This window comes from Megalops cyprinoides, chromosome 1, assembly GCF_013368585.1.
Source record: "Megalops cyprinoides isolate fMegCyp1 chromosome 1, fMegCyp1.pri, whole genome shotgun sequence".
NCBI classification, from domain to species: domain Eukaryota; kingdom Metazoa; phylum Chordata; class Actinopteri; order Elopiformes; family Megalopidae; genus Megalops; species Megalops cyprinoides.
Genome location: NC_050583.1, coordinates 12582488 through 12601457, shown reverse-complemented (window position 1 = coordinate 12601457; position 18970 = coordinate 12582488). Strand labels below are relative to the sequence as shown.

The following is an 18970-nucleotide window of genomic DNA, read 5'->3' as shown; positions in this document are numbered from 1 at the left end:
TTTGGGTGTGTCTTTGCACTGTTTCTTCTTTATTTTAAAATCTTGTTGTAAATGGGTAAATGATATATGTCTTCTCTGTGATTATATTGTCATTTTTCAGATTTAAGCAGGAAAATAAAGGTAAACAATGAAAAAGGCAAGAAACTACATTTTTGTGGCACTGTCATTGTACTTTTTTAATGTAGTCATCTATTTTGGGTTGGTATTTTACCATTGCTGCTAACCAGTGCTGTTCCAAGTCTGTTACAGGATGTTCCAAACTAATACATAAACAATTTGTTCTCTCATCCTATAACCCCATACACCCACTGGTTTTTAAAACACCCTGGGACAAGACACAAATAGTGCAGCCCTAAAATTTGTATGGAACTGTGTATGCTTTTTTTTTCTAAAAGTTAGCTACAACTGTTGCACAATATTATAGCATATATCATGTGGCAGTGATACAGCAATAACATCGTTGACATTATGATATGTAATTCGTTTTTCTGCAGAAAACAAAAATAAAACACTCAAACATTTGGACATGTTTTACCTCATTATAAGAACCACCTTTTCTACATTCAAAACATAGATTCTAATAATAATATTAGCTGATGGAGCAGTGATTGTTATTTATTTAGTGAAGATGAAATGCAGTCCGTCGTGTAGTTCTGCTACTGTAAATGGGTGTGTACAAGGTGGAGCGCGACCCAACCCTGCTCCAAACCCTGCCCACCACAGAATTCAACAGGCCATAAACCTAACGGACCGCTTCTTCTCACGAGGAGAGAGCTCTTTAAACGCACTTTGGAGGGGAAATACAGTACCTGACAAACGGGAGATAGCGATGGCAGAGGCTAACATTTCTGTCACGGAAAGTCAGTTCCAATGCCCAGTTTGCCTGGATGTCTTGAAAGATCCAGCGACCATTCCCTGTGGTCACACGTACTGCATGGTGTGCATTAATCGCTACTGGGATCAGGAGAACGCGGGAGACAATAGTTGCCCGCAATGTCGGGATACATTTAGCCCCCGCCCGGTTTTACGGAGGAACACAATTCTTGTAGAAGTGGTGGAGAAACTGAAGCTGACGGAACTCGTAAATGCATCTGCTCCCGACCGTTATTTGGGAGGTCTGGGAGAAGTCGCGTGTGACTTTTGCCCAGTTGACCACAAACTCAAAGCTGTTAAGTCATGCCTGGCATGCCTGGCCTCTTATTGTCAGCTACACGTTGTTCCGCATCGGGAGGTCGGCACTCTGCGGCGGCATAAACTGGTGGACGCGATCGAGAGTCTAGCCGAAAGACTCTGTTCACAGCACCGAATGGGCCTGGAGGGCGGCGGCGGCGACAGCCAGGGCGACTGGACCGGGGACTGTCCGCTCTGCGAGTCAGACCAAGAGGATCTGAGTAATGCTGATGCACAGAGAGCAAGGAGACAGGTGAGGCAGCATCTCATCAGTGTTTGGGAAAATAATAACAACAACAATAATAATAACAATAATAATAATACTTATTATTATTATTATTATTATTATTATTATTATTATTATTACAGTTAACACCAACAGCATATTAGCTAATTCATACATTCACCTGCATGCTGCATCTCAATAGGATTTACAGCAGAGGAACACACAAAGCCAACAGCCCAATAACTAGAAATAAATTCACCTGTATCTCAACAAGACAGGATTTACAGCGCAGGTACACTCAATTAAAGCCAACGGAACATTAACAAAATACACCGCTCTAAACCACAAATCAGAGATAAGTTTATGCCATCTCTAATGTTAGCAAAAATGCCTAAAAACGCAATTGACAGCAATCTATGGTGTCACATATAGCAAACACAGGAAGACTTTATAAGCCTAAATTAATCATAAAATAGTCTTACCTTATGCAATGCATTTTTTTCCTGGCTCTGCTTCATGCGAAATCATCCACGATATCATCCATAGCACAGGTGGTACAAAAGCTTCAGACTGCATTACAGTCAATGCAAACAGCTCTTTGGTCTTAAATGCTCAGAACACAAAGTTCACGGTCTTCTCAAAAGTTCGCTTACAGTTGCTTGATGATTTTAGCATTTTCACGTCCGATGGCAAATTCATTGAAAGGGTACCCTCGTGCAAGTAAGTTATTTGGGTATATGGATAGACGACAAGCTTTTATTTAATGTAGCCTACATACTGCTAATCTAGTTAGGAAGCTCAAAGTGAAGATTGGCTTTTATTTTAGAAATAAATATTGTTTTACTTTTAATGCTAAGAAAAAACTTATGGAAGCTACTTTTCTGCCTGTGATCGATTACGGTACAGTGGTTCCCCCCTTATCCGCGGTTTCAGTCTTGAGCCGTAGAACTGATGAATAGGCTGTATATAGCCTGAATGTATTTCAATGAGTGTCAGCCAGAGAGCGAAAAAATGAAGGATGGGTTTATTCTAATTATTGTATTAGTTCCTTGCACCTGATTTAACGGAAAAACATCTTTTTTAATCACACTATACCGCCCACTGAAAGCACGTTTTAATTTAGGCGCACCTCACCTACCTCAGTAAATCAGGGGGGAGTCTTTATTTGTATCGCAAATCTGAGGATTAAAACTTACTTACAGAGCGAATTCTCCCGTTCTCTGCTATAGGCCTACCTATCTTAAACAAATAATTCCTAATCGTTGTGTTGTTATTAACCCTTTTCACCATGTCTCGCCCTGCACATTTAACTATATTTCATGTTTATGAAAAATATAATCAATTAATTATAAATATTATAATGACTAGAGGAAACTCTTGCTGATTTATGTTTTCATTAGCGCTATTAAGTTTCTCATAGTTTTCAATAAGCATTTTCCTCAAAGCTAAAGTTAGCTAGCATTTTTCCAATCTAGTGTTCTAATCGCACCAGTTTTAGAATACGCGGTAAACGCTAAATCACTCCGGTGTGACCGTACGCGCGAAAGGGTAAAAAAAAAACTGTCCTTTGAACAGTGGATTTTCTTGCACTTTAAATATAATTCAACTGAAAAACAAATAACCCTATCCCCCAATCCCCCACGGATAAGGGGGAGATCTACGCTATATGCTTGCAGTCTCCTCCATTCTATGGAGCCTTGATTCAGCGTACCATGCATCGATACGTTTTATTACAAATGCAAAGTCTCTTACTCACCACTGCATTCATTATGAGTAGACATCACTGACCACTCGCAGATAACAGCACTGGTATATTTTTATCTATAAAGCGATACTGGGTAAACTTCCAGTTTACCTCTTGTACCCTTCTCTGTCTCAGCTCAGGTAGTTACCAGCTACGCTCCTCCAGGTGCGTGGTTGCTTTTTAATGTACCCCGGGTTTTGACGGATATGGAGAAAACTGCATTTACTTAGGCCTACTATGCAACTTGGACATGGAATAATCTACAGAATGATTTAAAATCAGACACATTTGTATCCTTTGATAAATTTGAGGACATCATAAAGAATGTGGTGAATGAGACATGTGGTTGTTTTTCTTGAGAGGCCACTTTTAAAGTTTAAATAAAAGTTTAAATAGCTGTTTTTGTTGTGGATTTTTGTATAGTATGTTGTATATGTTGTATTTTTAATATGTTGTGAATTTGCACGGCTGCTATCTTGGCCAGGTCTCTCTTGTACAAGAGATTTTTAATCTCAATGGGACTTCCTGATCAAATAAAGGTAAAATAAAATAAAATAAAATAAAAGTAAATAAAGTGATACACCACAAAAAAAATAAATAATAATAAAAAATTAATCAATGTAGGTTATCTGGCATGCATAATATTTCAAAGAGCATTCTTTAACAGGCAGCTCCTCAAATAGCCCTCCCTGCCCTTTAAAAAAATCTGCTGTTGTATGGCCATGCAGTTGTAGATTGGTCTGCAGGCCTGTGTTATATCTTCGAGGGGCCCCATTCAGACAGATCAGGGGTGGATAACATATAACATATAACAACAGATAACATGAAGACATAATGGGGTCTTCATGAACCATGACTTTACAGAAGTGCCATCTTGTCCCTGTCTATGACTGCCTCTGAAAGGCCCCTTAGCCAGAGCTTTTAATGCTGTTGTTTTGCACTTGCTTTTTGGATTTCTCCTGGAGTTGAAGGGCCCACTTTGCATGTCCATTGTACTCAGCCCCTCTAAAGTCCTATACAAAAACTGAAGGGATAAACACTCACTTAAAAGGTACCATGATGTTTTTTTTTTCTTGTGACATCTTCAAAGTTGTTCAGTAGGACTTTGGGGGCTTTGTTATGGCCATGAATGACTAAGCCCTTTGACTATGCGTCAAGAAATGCAAAGTTACACAGCGACTTTACACAGAGGCTCTGGCTTCAGGGCCCCCTGATCCCTTGGGCCCGTGGACCTGGGCCCGGTAGGCCCGTTCGGTAATCCACCCCTGACTTTCACCCCACCAGAGAAGAGCGGAGCTTGATGTGGTACAATTAAGCTTGTTACTTGGTGGAGATAACTGTTGCATGAAGATGGTAGGCATTGCTAGTAAATATTGGTTTTTGATTTTAACCGCAGTTATTGGTATGTTAAGTCGGCCATTTGCTCTGTTTCTGCTATTCATGTGAAGGAAAACAGTATATGTGAAATTCATAAGCACTGCCATTTCCCAGGGGATATTTTAGTTCATAAGCACTGTCTTTAGGGTTATTGTAGGTTGAAACAGAGAATTAGTATCAGCAGCATGCGACCTTGGTGAATTGGGGTGAGGCCAAGGCAGATGTCAGAGTTTTTAAAAAAAATATATAACAGGTGTGGCCTTGAAGATAATGGTGGAAGTTCCAGGCAAGATTTTGCTTTAAAAAATTAGAGAAGTGCAGACATGTGAAGATAATGGTGTATCAGAAAGACATGCTAGATAACAGGGGAATGTGGTATGACTTTGCTGGAGGAGGTTGAGTCTAGGCAGGGGCTGACTGGCAACAAAAAGCAGCCCAGGAATTTGCTGTCAAGCGGCCCCAATTTGATACACCAAATTCGAACTGACACAACATGTTTGTCGATCAACGAATCATTCATTTAAAAAAAAAAATCTGTTAATTTGTATTGTTTTTGTTAGTTTCATCATTTTACATATTAGCCTAATTTTCCAAGGTTTTTCTCCCCATGTTTGTGTACAGAAAGCAAAAATTCAAAGCTGAATTAATGTAATGATCACCTGACACCTAATTTGACTTAATACCCTGCTTTTATTATCAGAATTGTTTAAAATATTGCAAAACAGTCAACAGTGTTTAAACACAGAACTAAATTAGAACCAGCAGACTCTATCCACAGGAGCACACTATGTTCACACTACATAATTCACACAAAGCACACTATATTTACAGCAAACTAAATTCACATAAAGAACACCATATTTACAAAATATCACACATAGCATATTATATCCACACTATATCACACAAAGCACACTATATTCACAATGTTTTTTGTTTTTGATTTCCTTTCTAAATAGTAGAGTGTAAAATGTTTGTGTAAAATATGTAAACTTTGTTTAGATTGTAGAGTAAGTATTTAACAAATCATTTTTATTGCTGGTCTGGCTATTATATGCCTTATAGGCTATAATGCGAAAAAGAATTGATGAGTAGTCTAGAAGAAAATGATCAAATTTACATGTTTATTTTACCCATTTTCAGTCGAAGTTGATGACCATTTTTTTAGACACTTTAGAAAAGTTTAGCGTAAATTTTTTTCTAAATGTTTGTGCGCTGAGTCTGACTAGTTAAACCTTGGAAATGGTCAAACCTGCAGCGGGACTCTAGCATTGAAACCCCAAGGTTAACAAAAACATTTTGTTCTTTAGTTAGTTCATTTAGCTAGTTCATTTAGCTAGTTCACAGCACATAGCATGTAAGCATGACAAAGCACCTGCTCCCTGCTCACTCCTCTTTGATGTTTCTGTCTCTTCGCCACTGTCCTCATCATCACCTGCAGACTGCTTAAATAAATCTTAGCACACTGCAGCATCAGCCAGCAAAGCCCTTTTCTTTTCAGCACCGCCGGCCGCGGGTTTTCTCTTTCTATCCATGTTTCGGCAATGAGCGCTAGATACTAACTGTCCGAGTGCTAGATACCTTCAGTTGTGATGGCAACTGCTACCTGCTATTACAGACTGCACCAGCCGTGTCGCTGCAGCTAAGATGACCTGTTGAAGGGACTTCATCATTTATACACTGGGGTCTAAAATACTTGGGACACTCACTTTTTTCTGAAAATCCACAATATTTTTGCTGCATATTCCATCAGACATTGGGAAAGTCATATTTATGTCAATGTCAATTTCAGCTTCATCTTCTGTGACCATGTTCCAACCTTGTTAGGTTTATATAGGCTTCAGTATGAGTGTTCAATTAGGGGGCAGGGCAATGGTCAATCAGGCCTAATTGAAGTGATGGTCATTTTTGTTCACTTGTCTGCACTCAATAAGTATGTAGGTACCTTTTAAAATTAAGTTAATGTCATGGAATTGTCGGTTTGTTTGGCAGAATTAATGTCATACATATTATTAAAATGTTGGAAATAAGGGTAGTCATCAGGCAATTGTGTGCCAACCACATAAAGAGATGTTTTGAAAATGTTAATAGCTGCCAAAACATGGAACTGTTTTCGCCACACCATAAATTAGTTTCAAGTGATAAAACTAATAGCTGCATGGACACATCCACACTTAACCACAAAATGCCCAGGTGTCCCAATAATTTTGGACCAAATGACACTAAGGAAAACTGCTAAAAAAAATAACACAAACTCTTTATCAATGACATTATCCCAAAAATGTGTCACATGACATCCCCTCTAACCAATAAAATCAAAGGTTATTTAATATGTTTATAAAATTTGTTGCTACAAGGACGTGAAGGAGACAAGAGCATATGTGGAGTCACATGCAGGAGTAGTACGATGGTAAGTCAATTTCAAACAGTAAAATATATAAAAATCAGTTACCAAAAATATTACTAAATAGCCCACACTGTTTTCTAACACTTTTAGTCATTTCATATGAAGATTTCTAAAAATTAGTCTTTAAAAACCTCACGTCACGTTTCTTGAGTGACAGATGGATGCATATCAGCAGGGGACATTTCTAACATATCCAGGGAGGAGATTCAGCCTATGTTTCGTTGCATGAATTACCATTGTGTATACACAAAATTAATAATTCATAGACTTCTATCTTCTATCTGTGGTTGGAGAAACCCCTTCCAGTCTGGGCCGAATAGACAGGGGGCTCCCTCCACACCCGCACAATAATTCACCAAGTTGCGTAACCGATATATACCGTTTCATAATATTTTCAGAAAGTAAATTCCAGTGCCCAAAAAAGAACAAATATACTTCTCAAGAGTCTGATGTAATTGGTTTACTGTATATGTGCGCAAATCACATACAGCAAACTGGGCTGGTCTGCGCGGAGCAGCACACACATTCACTCTCACAGTCACTCTTCCTGAGTGCCCTCCCACTGCACGCACTTCTCTTTTACTCCTTTCCTCAGCTCCTCTCGTTGTAGAGCTTAAACTCAAGAACCCCTCCTTCGGTTTCATAACACACTTTCTGTACATCATTATTTTTCAGTTTGGCATCTTTCCCACTTCATCTTTTATACTTATTGCCAAGCGCGCACCTGTTTGATATACGCAACAAAACAACTGTCTTGCCTTGGCCGTACATCATCTCCAGGGCCGCCTATATCTAATATATAAAAAATAATTAGTTACTTGCTATAAAAATACTTGATTACTTGCTCTGGCCTGTCTAATAACTACCTGGCAATGTTTGCCAAGGTTGCACATGCGCTTATCGGATATCTGCTTGGCAATGCTTGCCAGGGTAGCCCATGTCTAAATATAACTGATTACTAGCTTTGGCTTAATTAACTTTTACTGGCATTATTTCCACAAGTCATACCCCTTCATTAAAAAATGACACTCGACAGCATCAGAAAAATATTCGCGACCCCCTCCTCACAGAGTCCAATTATTTTTATCTTAAACTCTATAGTCCATTTTCTGGGCAATGCTTGGACAGTGTCCAACTCTCACTAACAGTCCCACCAAGAGGCCTCACTGTGTAACTTACGGCGTGCAGATATCTCACAGCTGCATACCCTCCCCACAGTCTCCTGTACTCTCTTGACCCTTCTTTCTCTTCTCTGCTCACAGGCATACAAAGTATAATAGGATACATTATTGTTTGTTTAAGGCTTACAGTGTTAGGTTGTTTAATTAATAGAGTAAATGGTATAGTGGTAGAGTAAATATCAATAACTTCAGTTAATATATCTGTACCTGTGGTTAAAATAAAAAAAACTAACATGCACCCAAAACCTCTCCTTCACCACATATTGGACTTGGGAGTCCTTTAGAGGCAAAAATACACAGAAACTACACAAAGTGGGAGGGATTACTGGAGTTGCCATGGATATGCCTCTGGCAGTAGGCACTCAAGAGGTGATAAGGCCATTCAGCAGGGTTGTAAATTGTGTACACAGATGGGGGGAGGGCAGTAATTGAAGCTCCTCACACAGACCTGTGAACTGTTTACACAGAAGGGGGGGGGGGGGGGGAGAGGACTTCAAGGCCCTGGGACTGACTCTGATCCACAGGGGGGAGGGGTAGCTGGTGGCAGTGGAGTCTCAGTGCTGGATGGATCTGCTTCAATGAAAGGATCTACTGGCAAACTTATAATTTACATAGGGGGTATACACTTAGTCAAAAAATTTCCACCACAATCTGCATCAGACTCTGAAGATTATTCTTGTACTTATTTTCTGTAATTATTACATAAAATTGCGTAATTCGGTGACGTTGCAGTACAAGTGTGGAGGGAGCCACCAGTCCAACTGGCCCAGACTGGGAGCGGTTTTCTCCCGCAGGATGTGAACAAGAGTGGCCCGTCCACATGAAAAGGGGGTGTGTCGTGAGACATATACTGTACCGTTGCAGAGCGCGAGTGGGAGAGGTGTTACTGATGGGCAGAACATTGTGTCCTTGAACGCTGTGTATGAAATGTTTAGTCCTTGAGTCAGTTATTAATATTAATTTATATAATAATAATAATAATATATTAATTTATCATTATTCTAATTAATAATTTATACTAACAAAATATAATTTATAAATGTCATTACATTGCATTCATTCCCATTACATTATAATGAAACAAATGCAGTGTCCCTCATTTTTTATTACTATTTTAGTCCATGTGGAATTATGATGGCTATGATTTTTGATGTCATGTTCATTTTGATTAGAGAGAGCATATGCAGCATCCCCATATGTGACTGCGACAAATGATCGTATACAGGGAACCAGCGTTACAGCTTTATGCTCCAGCTTTTCCTCCTCATGTGTTTCTCTCAGCCTGCATTGGTAATATGCTGATAAAATGTGACATTCTGACGGGCTCCTAAATCTGTCTCCTCTGCTTGGTTACAAAGGCGCAGCTTCTGGAGTGTCAGAGGGCGGTGCAAGGCCAGATTCGGGCCGGGGAGCGGGAGCTGGGGAACTTCCAGCAGGCCCTCGATTTGCTCAAGGTAGGTACCCATGCCATTTGGCAGCAGAATGCTAATCTTTGGTCCTTTGACCATCCCACCATGAAACATTTCATTTTCTTTTTTTTTTTAGTTTCTTGTTTAACCTGCTCCAAATCAGGCCAACTTTTATGTTTGTATTCTCAGAAAGTTAATTGAAGAAAATGTTACGTTAAAAGGGATTATTTTTCATCGGGGTACTGTGGCGGAAAACTGCTCCCAGTCCGGGCCTGTTAGACTGGTGGCTCCCTCCACACTTGTACTGCAACGTATTCAAATCACACACTTTTATATATACAAATTAAAGAAAAATAAGCACAATGATGATCTTCAGAGTCTGATGCAATTGGTTTATTGTATATGTTGCAAATCACATACAGTAAACCTGGCTGGTCCGCAGAGCAGTCTTTGTCATCCTATCCCCATCCCCTATCCCCCATTCTCTGCCAAACCCGCCAAATGCGTCTTTCTTTTATGGTCATTCCCTAGCTCCTTCTGTAGTCAGACTCCTCCTGCAAAGTCACACCCCATTCCCCCATTATCTGGCATGTCTTTCCGATACACCATTACCTTCACATTTCTGCACTTCTCTTTATTTATTGGTTTAGTAAAAAACATATCTCGCCTGGAATTTCCACCAATATTTCCAAGGCCAGGCCGGGGTAATTTTTTAAAAACCTTGGCATTTTCCCCAAAAACTACAGACAACTGGCTTGGCATTCCCCCAGTACACCAAGGTCGCATATTCCTGATACTGATTGTCCTACAGCAGCCTCAAGCGGAGTTTCTGAACTCAAATAACCCCTAGGTGATGCTTATACAGACATGTATTAATGCTTGTTTAAATTACACCTAATGCTTAAAATTACACCACAGTACCCTGAGTTGAGGTACCCTGAGTTTGTAAATGTTGTTTCTTTACATACATTAGATTTGAATGTAAGTTGCTTGTTGATCTATTTACATTTTCATTTGGCAATTGCTCTTATGCAAAACCAGTTCAAGAAAAATTACTAAAGTAAGTAAAACTGAAAGTTCATCAGACAGAATGGCATGAAAGATGGTAATAAGGCTTTTTGATGCTTGTGCTATATGGGGCCCTCTCTAGGAGAAGTCAACATGCAGTGTGATGGAAGGTTTTACAGAGATGTGACGGGGCTTGTAATTGTGAACTTAATATCTTTAAATGACAGTGGCGGGGATGTTCCATTCCTATCACTCTTTTATGACAAAGGTCATTAGGGCATTGTGATGCCAGAAACCAAGGGTTTCTCAATGGGGAGTGCATGTTGTGTGGTCGCAGCATTGTTTCGGGTCCGGCGTCGTGTGACATTCTGATTCTCACAGATTTGCTCCCTCATCCCCCTAGTGTTCGTCATCCGCTGTGGTGGAGGACAGCGAGACTCTGTTCATCGACCTGGCCCAGCGACTGGAGAAGACGCGGGTGGAGGTGCGGGCCCGGCTGGAGGCCCAGGAAAGGGCAGTGCTGGGCCGGGTGGAGCGGGAGATGGAGGAGCTGGAGAAGGAGGTGGCCGCGCTGAGGAAGAGGGACACGGAGATGGGCCAGCTGCTGCTGACAGTAGACAACGCCCACTTCCTGCAGGTCAGCCAGTGTGTGTGTGTGTGTGTGTGTGTGTGTGTTTATGTACATGTTTGTGTACGTGTGTAAAGATGCAAGCATCATTCTTCACCATCACCTTTCTTCTCTGCCCACTAAAAGAGGTGACTAGACTTCCTTTTTCACCCGCTTTCACACATTAATAAAGCAGAAGGTGGTGTGGTGGAAAAGTATGACAGATCGTATATTCCATATGTAGTTCATAAGCATTGCCAGTAGATGTCAGTTAAGTATTCATAGGACTTTAGTTTTGATTTTTTAACAGGTGGAAGTGTTTATGACAAGAGATGTCAGAGAAATTTGTTGATCATTGACCGCTGTTTTGGAACATCTAAGCGCCTGTCAGGACTCAGTTACGGACTCAGACGCGGACCACGAGTGCTCCAATTACAGGCGTTTAATAGCAGAATCCTCAAACAAGCAGGCAGTCCAAAAACAGGCAGGGTCAAAATACCAGGTAAGCAGTCCAAGGGCAAAACAGGGATCAAAAACGGAAACAGGCAGGGTCAAACCTTGAAGGCAGGCAGATCAGGCAATCAGGACAGAAGGGCAGGCAAAAACAAAGTCGAGGAACAGGCGAGGCAAAAACCAGCAAAATCCAAACAGGGTAAACAGGCGGGAAACGAGACAGGCAGAAACACTGAAACGATCTGGCAAACAACACAGAGACAAGGAGGGTAGATATAGGGCAGGGCTGATTAGGAGATGGGAAGCAGGTGTGCAGGCAGGCGGGTGGAGACAATCAGGTGGGCGGAGACAGGGCGGAGAGCGGGGCAGGGCTAGAACACAAGGAAAACAAAGGCACATGGACAGGGAAAAACAAAAACACAACAGCTAGGGGGCGGGAGCCCTGACAGCGCCGGGGTGATGCTGCGGACAACCCAGAAAAGAGGCTATGTATTTATGTTGTTGTGGGCTTTTTTGTAATATTTCAAAATAATAGTTTTAAAATAGCATTAATAAAAAATAGTAAAAGTTAAAAATTTTGATTTTTTTTTCTTCCCTCATTTGCCCCTATGGATGGACGGCGCCCCTAGCATTCACCTATACCGCCTATGCCACGGGCCGGCTCTGGGCTCAAGGAAGCTGAATGCCTGGACGGAACTGCTGTTTCTCGGTTCAACAGTGGCCACAAGAACAAGGTAAGCAGAGCCTTTTTCCAAAGTCTGCAAGTGTTAGTTGTATTCTAGAGCAGTGTGTATCAGCCCGGGCCAAGGCAGTGCAAAGCCTCTCCCCTAAAGAATCTAAATCTGTTAAGGGGAAGAGTCTGATGTAATGTTGTGTGCATGAGCGAAGAGAATTGAATGAAAATGTGAGAGGAAATGAGTGGATGCTTAAAGTGATGATAGTGTGTTAGCTTGTTGTCTGTATTGCATTTGCTGGAGGTTTGATTCATTTGGTGTTGATGCATCACAGGCATATAGGGTATTGGAACCCATGACGTTGAGAAGTGGTAAGGGAATACCCAAGAAGCAAGAGGAGGAAGATGAAGAAATACATGGAGAAAAGGAAGTACTCCAGATGCCCCTAGTTCAAAAAGGGGGTCAGACACAGTATGTACCATGGTCATTTATGGACATGGCAGAGTTAGCAGGACGATTGCCAGATCTCACAAAAGGAGCTGAAAAGTGGATTACAGCCCTAGAGGAAGGTACAGGGGGAACTAGGTTGGCTCTAGGTGACATTAAGGCCCTGCTGATCCATGTGGTTGGAAAGCATGTGACCAGAGAGGTCTTCATGGCAACAGGATTGGACCAGGTAGCAACGGGGCACACAGTAGATCATGTACGATTTAGAAGATACAGGACCCAAGTATGGGCGGAACTCCGGCGGCAGTATCCTGAAAAAATGGATCCCTCAAAGCTGGAAGGAGAAGAGTTAAAGGAAGGGGAGAGTGTGCAGAAGTTTCTACACACATTCCAACGAAGATGGAGAGAAGAGACAGGAATTCCCTGGAATGAAAATGCCATCACAAAGAATTTGTTCAAATTGATGATCAAGAACAGCCTGCCGCAACCCGTACAGAAGCGCCTGGAGGGGGTAGTAGGACTAATGAAAATGGAGTGGCCAATGTTCTCAGAGTATGTAACACATCATGTGGAAGAGTATCAAAAGGAGAAGAAAGACGCAGATGAACAGAACAAGCAACTGACTGGCAAACTCGAACAACTGCAGCTGGGGGCCAAGAAAGACAAAGAGAAAGACAAAGGCAGGAGTCAAGCCCCAATGGTGCTAGCTGAATCACCCGCGCCAAATTCAACTGTCGTGACTCCAGTGGCTGTAGCAACACCTCAGTCACAAACGCCAATCCCAGCCGAGTCACCTCTTGTGACTCCAACAGCTGCAACAGCCTCGCAAATTCCATCCTTATGTCTGTATGTTAATCAGTCAGGAGGTGGTTATCAACCCCTAATCGGAATACAATGGGGAAGAGGAAGATTGGGACAAAGAGGAGGAATGCCTCAGAGAGGTCCGCCGGGACAGCCACCAAATTATCCCAGCCAAGGACCACAACCATCAGATGGCCAACCCAGAGAAAAAGCGTGTTGGGCGTGTCACCAAGTTGGGCATCAAAAGAGGGACTGTCCAACCAACCCATGGGCAGGACCACCTCCCCCCAAACCATGGACAGGACCAGCAGCAGACTGGCAACGTTAGGGGTGCCCAGAGAAGCCAGAGGGAGAAGTGATGTCACAAATTGTTTCAGCACAACTGCAAGGTGAGCTCACCATACCTGTAATCATCAATCACCTAGACCATCAGTTTATGGTGGACACAAGTGCAACTTACTAATGCATTGGAAAAACAGGCTCCGGCCTCCCCCTCTCCAATTTATCTGTTAAGACTATTGGCCTCTCTGGGAAACCACAAATAATTCCGCTTACGCAGCCTGTCCCAATGGGAAGTGCTGATAGAACTATAGTTGCACCTTTACTCCACTCAGCTCAGACCCCAGTCAACCTACTAGGTAGGGACATATTGTGTCCACTGAAAGCCAATATCATGTGTACACAAGATGGCATCTACTGTATGTAGATATCCCAGATGATTCACAAGACAAAATGATGCCCATGCTGTCTCAATGAAGTAATTTATTGCAACCCATAGTAAATTGACTACATTTGACTCCCCAAGAATTGATGTTGCGACAACCATGGAAAAGGTGGGAACCATGGATGCGCGCTCAGCTAGGTAAAGCTACAGTGCCTCAACTGCCATTACACTGCACCCTCATGTTTGATGAGTATCAAACACACAAAGACTATGAAGCACACTGGGATGAATTGATCAACAGGCGCCAATAACACCTCATAAGACAAGATATCTTTATTGGACCACAAGGAGCGGCAGCTGCAATAATGTTGCCACCGGCTCTGCAACAGCAACAATGGTTTCAGGTCCAGACGTCCACCCCACATGTGACGTTGCTAACAGCAGAGGGCCATGAATCACATGAACTGGGACCAATGCTTAGAACGGCTCTGCGGGTGCTAGAGTGGACGCCAACAACAAACGAGTACATTCACATCTCTCCAGATAAACAGTTTGTCAGGATCTGAGTAAAGCCATACAATGAGGGACTGGCAGAAAGGGTTCTGTTAGATGAAAGGATACCAACACAAATGCCCATTGCATCAGAACATGACATTTTACTGCAGCAGGTGCCAGAGAGTGTGTGGTCAACACACAAAGTGGACATAGGATGTGTTAAGTCTGCAAAGCCAGTGCGTATCACATTAAAACAAGGGATCAATTTGCTGTACCACAAGCAGTATCCCCTCAGACAGCAGGCAATAGACAGTATTAACCCCACAACTGATGACCTGTTACAGGCTGGTGTGCTGGTAAAAACTGAAAGTCCGTGCAGCACTCCAATTTTTCCAATCAAAAAGCCACACTGAAATGATTATCGTTTGGTGCATGATTTGAGGGCAATCAACTCCATTGTTGAGGCAGAGGTACTCCTAGTCCTAGACCCAAGCAAGCTGCTTTCCAATATTCCACCAAACACATGATGGTACACAGTGATTGCTCTATGTTCTGCTTTTTTCAGTGTACCATCGCACCCTGAATCACAGTACCTCTTTGCATTCACATACCAAGGTCAGCAATATACTGCCACAAGGATATTATGAGAGTCCATCAGTGTTTAACAGGGTGTTAGCACAGGATTTGCAGCATTTAAACATATCCAGCACCCTGATCCAATATGTGGATGATTTGTTGATTTGCAGCCCCACAAAAGAGCAGTGCGAAGCAGATTCGATTGCAGTACTAACAGCCCTTGCAACAGGAGGCCATGAAGTTAGCAGAGACAAGTTGCAGTTCTGTCAACAAACAGTTGACTACATGGGCAGACAACTGAGCGGAGATATATTGCACTGTCACAAGTTGAAGCTATCACCACAGCACCCAAACCACAAACAGTAGGACAGATGCTTTCCTTCCTGGGAATAGCAGGGTATAGTAGACCGTGGATTTGCAACTATGTGGTCATTACGACACCTTTACGGGCACTAATTAGAGCAGCAGGGCAGGGCGATAGTACGGCCCAATTACAGTGGACTGAAGAGGCTCTAAAAAGTCAGATGCAAGCAGCCCCAGCACTCGGAAATCCAGACTATAGCAAACCATTCCATCTGTATGTTGTGGAGCGTTCAGGCTTTGCGAGTGCATTTTTGATGCAGGACACACCCGCAGGTAAACAGCCATTGGGTTACTATAGCACAGAATTGGACGCCGTGGAGCAAGGCCTGCCACCATGCTACCAGGGACTGGCAGCAGCTGTATTTGCCTATCAAAAGGCCTCTACCTTGACAATGGGACATCCAGTAACACTGGATTACACGCGTTGTTAACCAGTCCATGCTTTTTCTTAACCCAAGCCAGGAGAACTGGTTACGAAGTAATTCTGTCCGCACCAGATATCAACATCCAGCGATGTACTACTGTCAACCCGGCAACCAGAATGGTTTTGCCCATAGATGGTGCCCCTCACAAATGTATCCAAAGAACAGATGCCTTCCTAAAAGCTTGCGAAGATTTGCACAACCAACCCATTGTAGGTGACCTCACGCTGTTTGTAGACAGTTCATGCTATAGAGATGAAAAAGGGAATCATGCAGGATATGGCATTGCATGGTTGAACACTGATGGCATCTCCTTCTCTAAAGTGCAGGCAACGAAGATTGCGCAGCCGTGTTCTGCTCAATTAGCAGAAATCAAAGCCCTAACAGCAGCGTGTCAGTTGGCAGCTGGTAAGCATGCCAACATTTATACTGATTCTGCTTATGCGTATGGTGTTTGTCATATTTATGGTACTATCTGGAAGCAACGAGGTTTCAACTCAGAAGACCTCACCACTGTGGACAGTTGCGACATGGCGAGCGAAGATGGACCTAAGTGGTTGATGCTCTCCTCAAGTAAGCACCATACCTTGGATTGATTGCCACGCTGGAGGGAGAGACCCAAATCACTGTGCATCGTAAGTGCTAGTAACCTCTCCACAGTGATGACCCTCTACGGTGTGCAAAACACCTGGGTTGAAGAAACACACTTACACTGATTACACACTCACATGAAGACAGAAGCTGATACACATTCACAGGAGCCAAATGGTCCCTAATCCAGTTAAATAGTTAAATACTCATACATATTTATCTCTCCTACCTCTGCCAAAGAAGAATCATGACCAGCAATGGCTGAGTGAACTGCTAGCAACCTCTCCTCTTTCCACTGGTCCAACGACTCCGACATTAGACCTTGGAAGAAGAGAAGACATTAATCCGCTTAAGTTGCCTTAAGTGATTTAATGATAAAGTGTGACTTCATAATAAAGTTTTGATTATGTACTTAATGAATGCTGCTAATCATACCGTGGTTGGTCCCATTGCTTCTGTAACCATGCTTTGCAGGCGAATTTTAACTGACGCAATCACAGTATGTAAGTAACGTCAAACATTAGAAGTCAACCCTTATCGGGCCTCGTTGAGTGGTACTGATGGCCATGATTTGCCCTGTCAACGTTGTTCCAGGGACCTCTGGCGGACGGCAACCGAGGTCCAGGTGGCGGGCAAAAAGTGCATGCTGGCCACCATACCTACAGCCACTATCCATGTGGAGGGGGCCACATGGCATTATACAACATATGTCTTAAAGACACTGGGGGCATGCCTTGGCGGAGTTCTGTGATAAAGCTTGCCCCTGACCACGGTAATGTGGAGAAGTCCTGGATGACGACTCCTGGGCAAATTGGTTTACTAATGGCATATGTAAGTGGTAGAAAGTCCGTTTAGGGAGTCTGCCAGTTTGTTCAATCCATCGGTGAGTCGGTGGGGGCTGACTAAATATGTTATATGTGGTTATACCTGACTGACTATGTTTCATGTTTTCTTGATCATTATTTATGTTGATTAACTTCTCATGATTCGGTTTGTACTAACTCTTTTTGATATTGATGAGTGGCTTTTACCCACTCCCCGCAAAACAGGGAGGGGATGTTTTCCACACTGTGCTCTGCTCTGCTGTTGGACCTCCCTCTGAGCGATAGTCATCGTCTTGATGATCGCTAATGCCCTATGCCAGCGTCTTGCTGACTGGCTGGAGGGAATCTGACAGCAGGCAACAGGGACAGTATGACAGTGTGACATATAAGTCACAAAGGGGGGAAACGTGGTGGAAAAGTATGACAGATTGTATATTCCATATGTAGGAAAAGTATGACAAATAATATATTCCATATGTAGTTCATAAGTATTGCCAGTAGATGTCAGTTATGTCAAAGCAGGTAATCAGTTATTTTTTATATTAGAGGTGTGTGAACTGTGGAAATACTGGTGTAAAACAAAGGCAGGATATGGAGTGGGAACAATGCCAGAATGAGAAATAATGATGTACAGGGGAATGTGGTGTAAAACAGAGGGAAGAGTTCAAGTTTAAGCTCCACAACAGGAGAAGCTAGGGGAAAGCATAAAAAGAGAGTGTATTCAGAAGGTGCTTCAGAGTTGCTCTGTGCGGACCAGCCCAGTTTACTGTATGTGATTTGAAAACATATACAATAAACCTAATTACATCAGACTCTGTGGATTATACTTGTTCTTTTGGGGAGCTACTGAAAAGTGTGGAAAGAGCTCTCAGTCCATCTGGCCCAGGCAGGGATTAGTTTCTCCCACAGTGGCTGTCTATCTATTAGTAATGACCGATTGTAACTCTACCAATGTTAGGATGGAGGTCAATGCGTGCGCACTGTGCTTTGTGTGAACTGAACCATTCGAACCACCAGTTCACCTGTATTTGCCCTCTGTCTGGGCAGTTCACTTCTTTGCTGTGTGCGCTGCCAGCCAGCAGGGGGCGCCCCAGAGCAGCAGAAATCTCCACCGAATGCTTCATTGCCGTGGCACTGCAACCAGTGGCAACCTCAGCTGACCTCTGCTTGTGGTCGTCCAGCACGGGAATTGTATCCGAAAGTGTGGTGTTCTACTGCTTCCTTTAAAAGGGAGAGCTTTTTATGTGTTTTTTTTGTTTTGTTTTTTTTTTTTTGAGTTGATTTGGTGGTTTGTTTGGAATTATAATGAGATCTCTGAGGTCTTCATCAGTGTTCTAATCAATATTGTGACGCCATATTTGTTTTGGTAAAGCCAAAGACAATCTTCCACCTGGACTGCATGTTTGTCCTATTCTCTTATATTCTGTTGTAATCATCTGAAGAATCTCTCATTTTAGCTTTTCATAGATTATTCTTTTCTACTTTGGCAGAAAATAAAGTGCAGCCATTGTTTTGCAGGTCAGTCACAGTG

At 42.5% G+C, this 18970-nt stretch overlaps 1 protein-coding gene across 1 annotated transcript; it reads left to right on the top strand.

Annotated features, from left to right (window-relative positions):
- The first annotated feature begins 829 nt into the window (after positions 1-829).
- LOC118772901 (E3 ubiquitin-protein ligase TRIM47-like) lies at positions 830-15246 on the top strand. The gene is made up of 5 exons (XM_036521605.1): positions 830-1423; positions 9464-9559; positions 10926-11159; positions 12212-12316; positions 15229-15246. The coding sequence occupies exons 1-5, from the start codon at positions 830-832 to the stop codon at positions 15244-15246; spliced, it is 1047 nt and encodes a 348-aa protein (XP_036377498.1).
- Positions 15247-18970: the final 3724 nt, after the last annotated feature.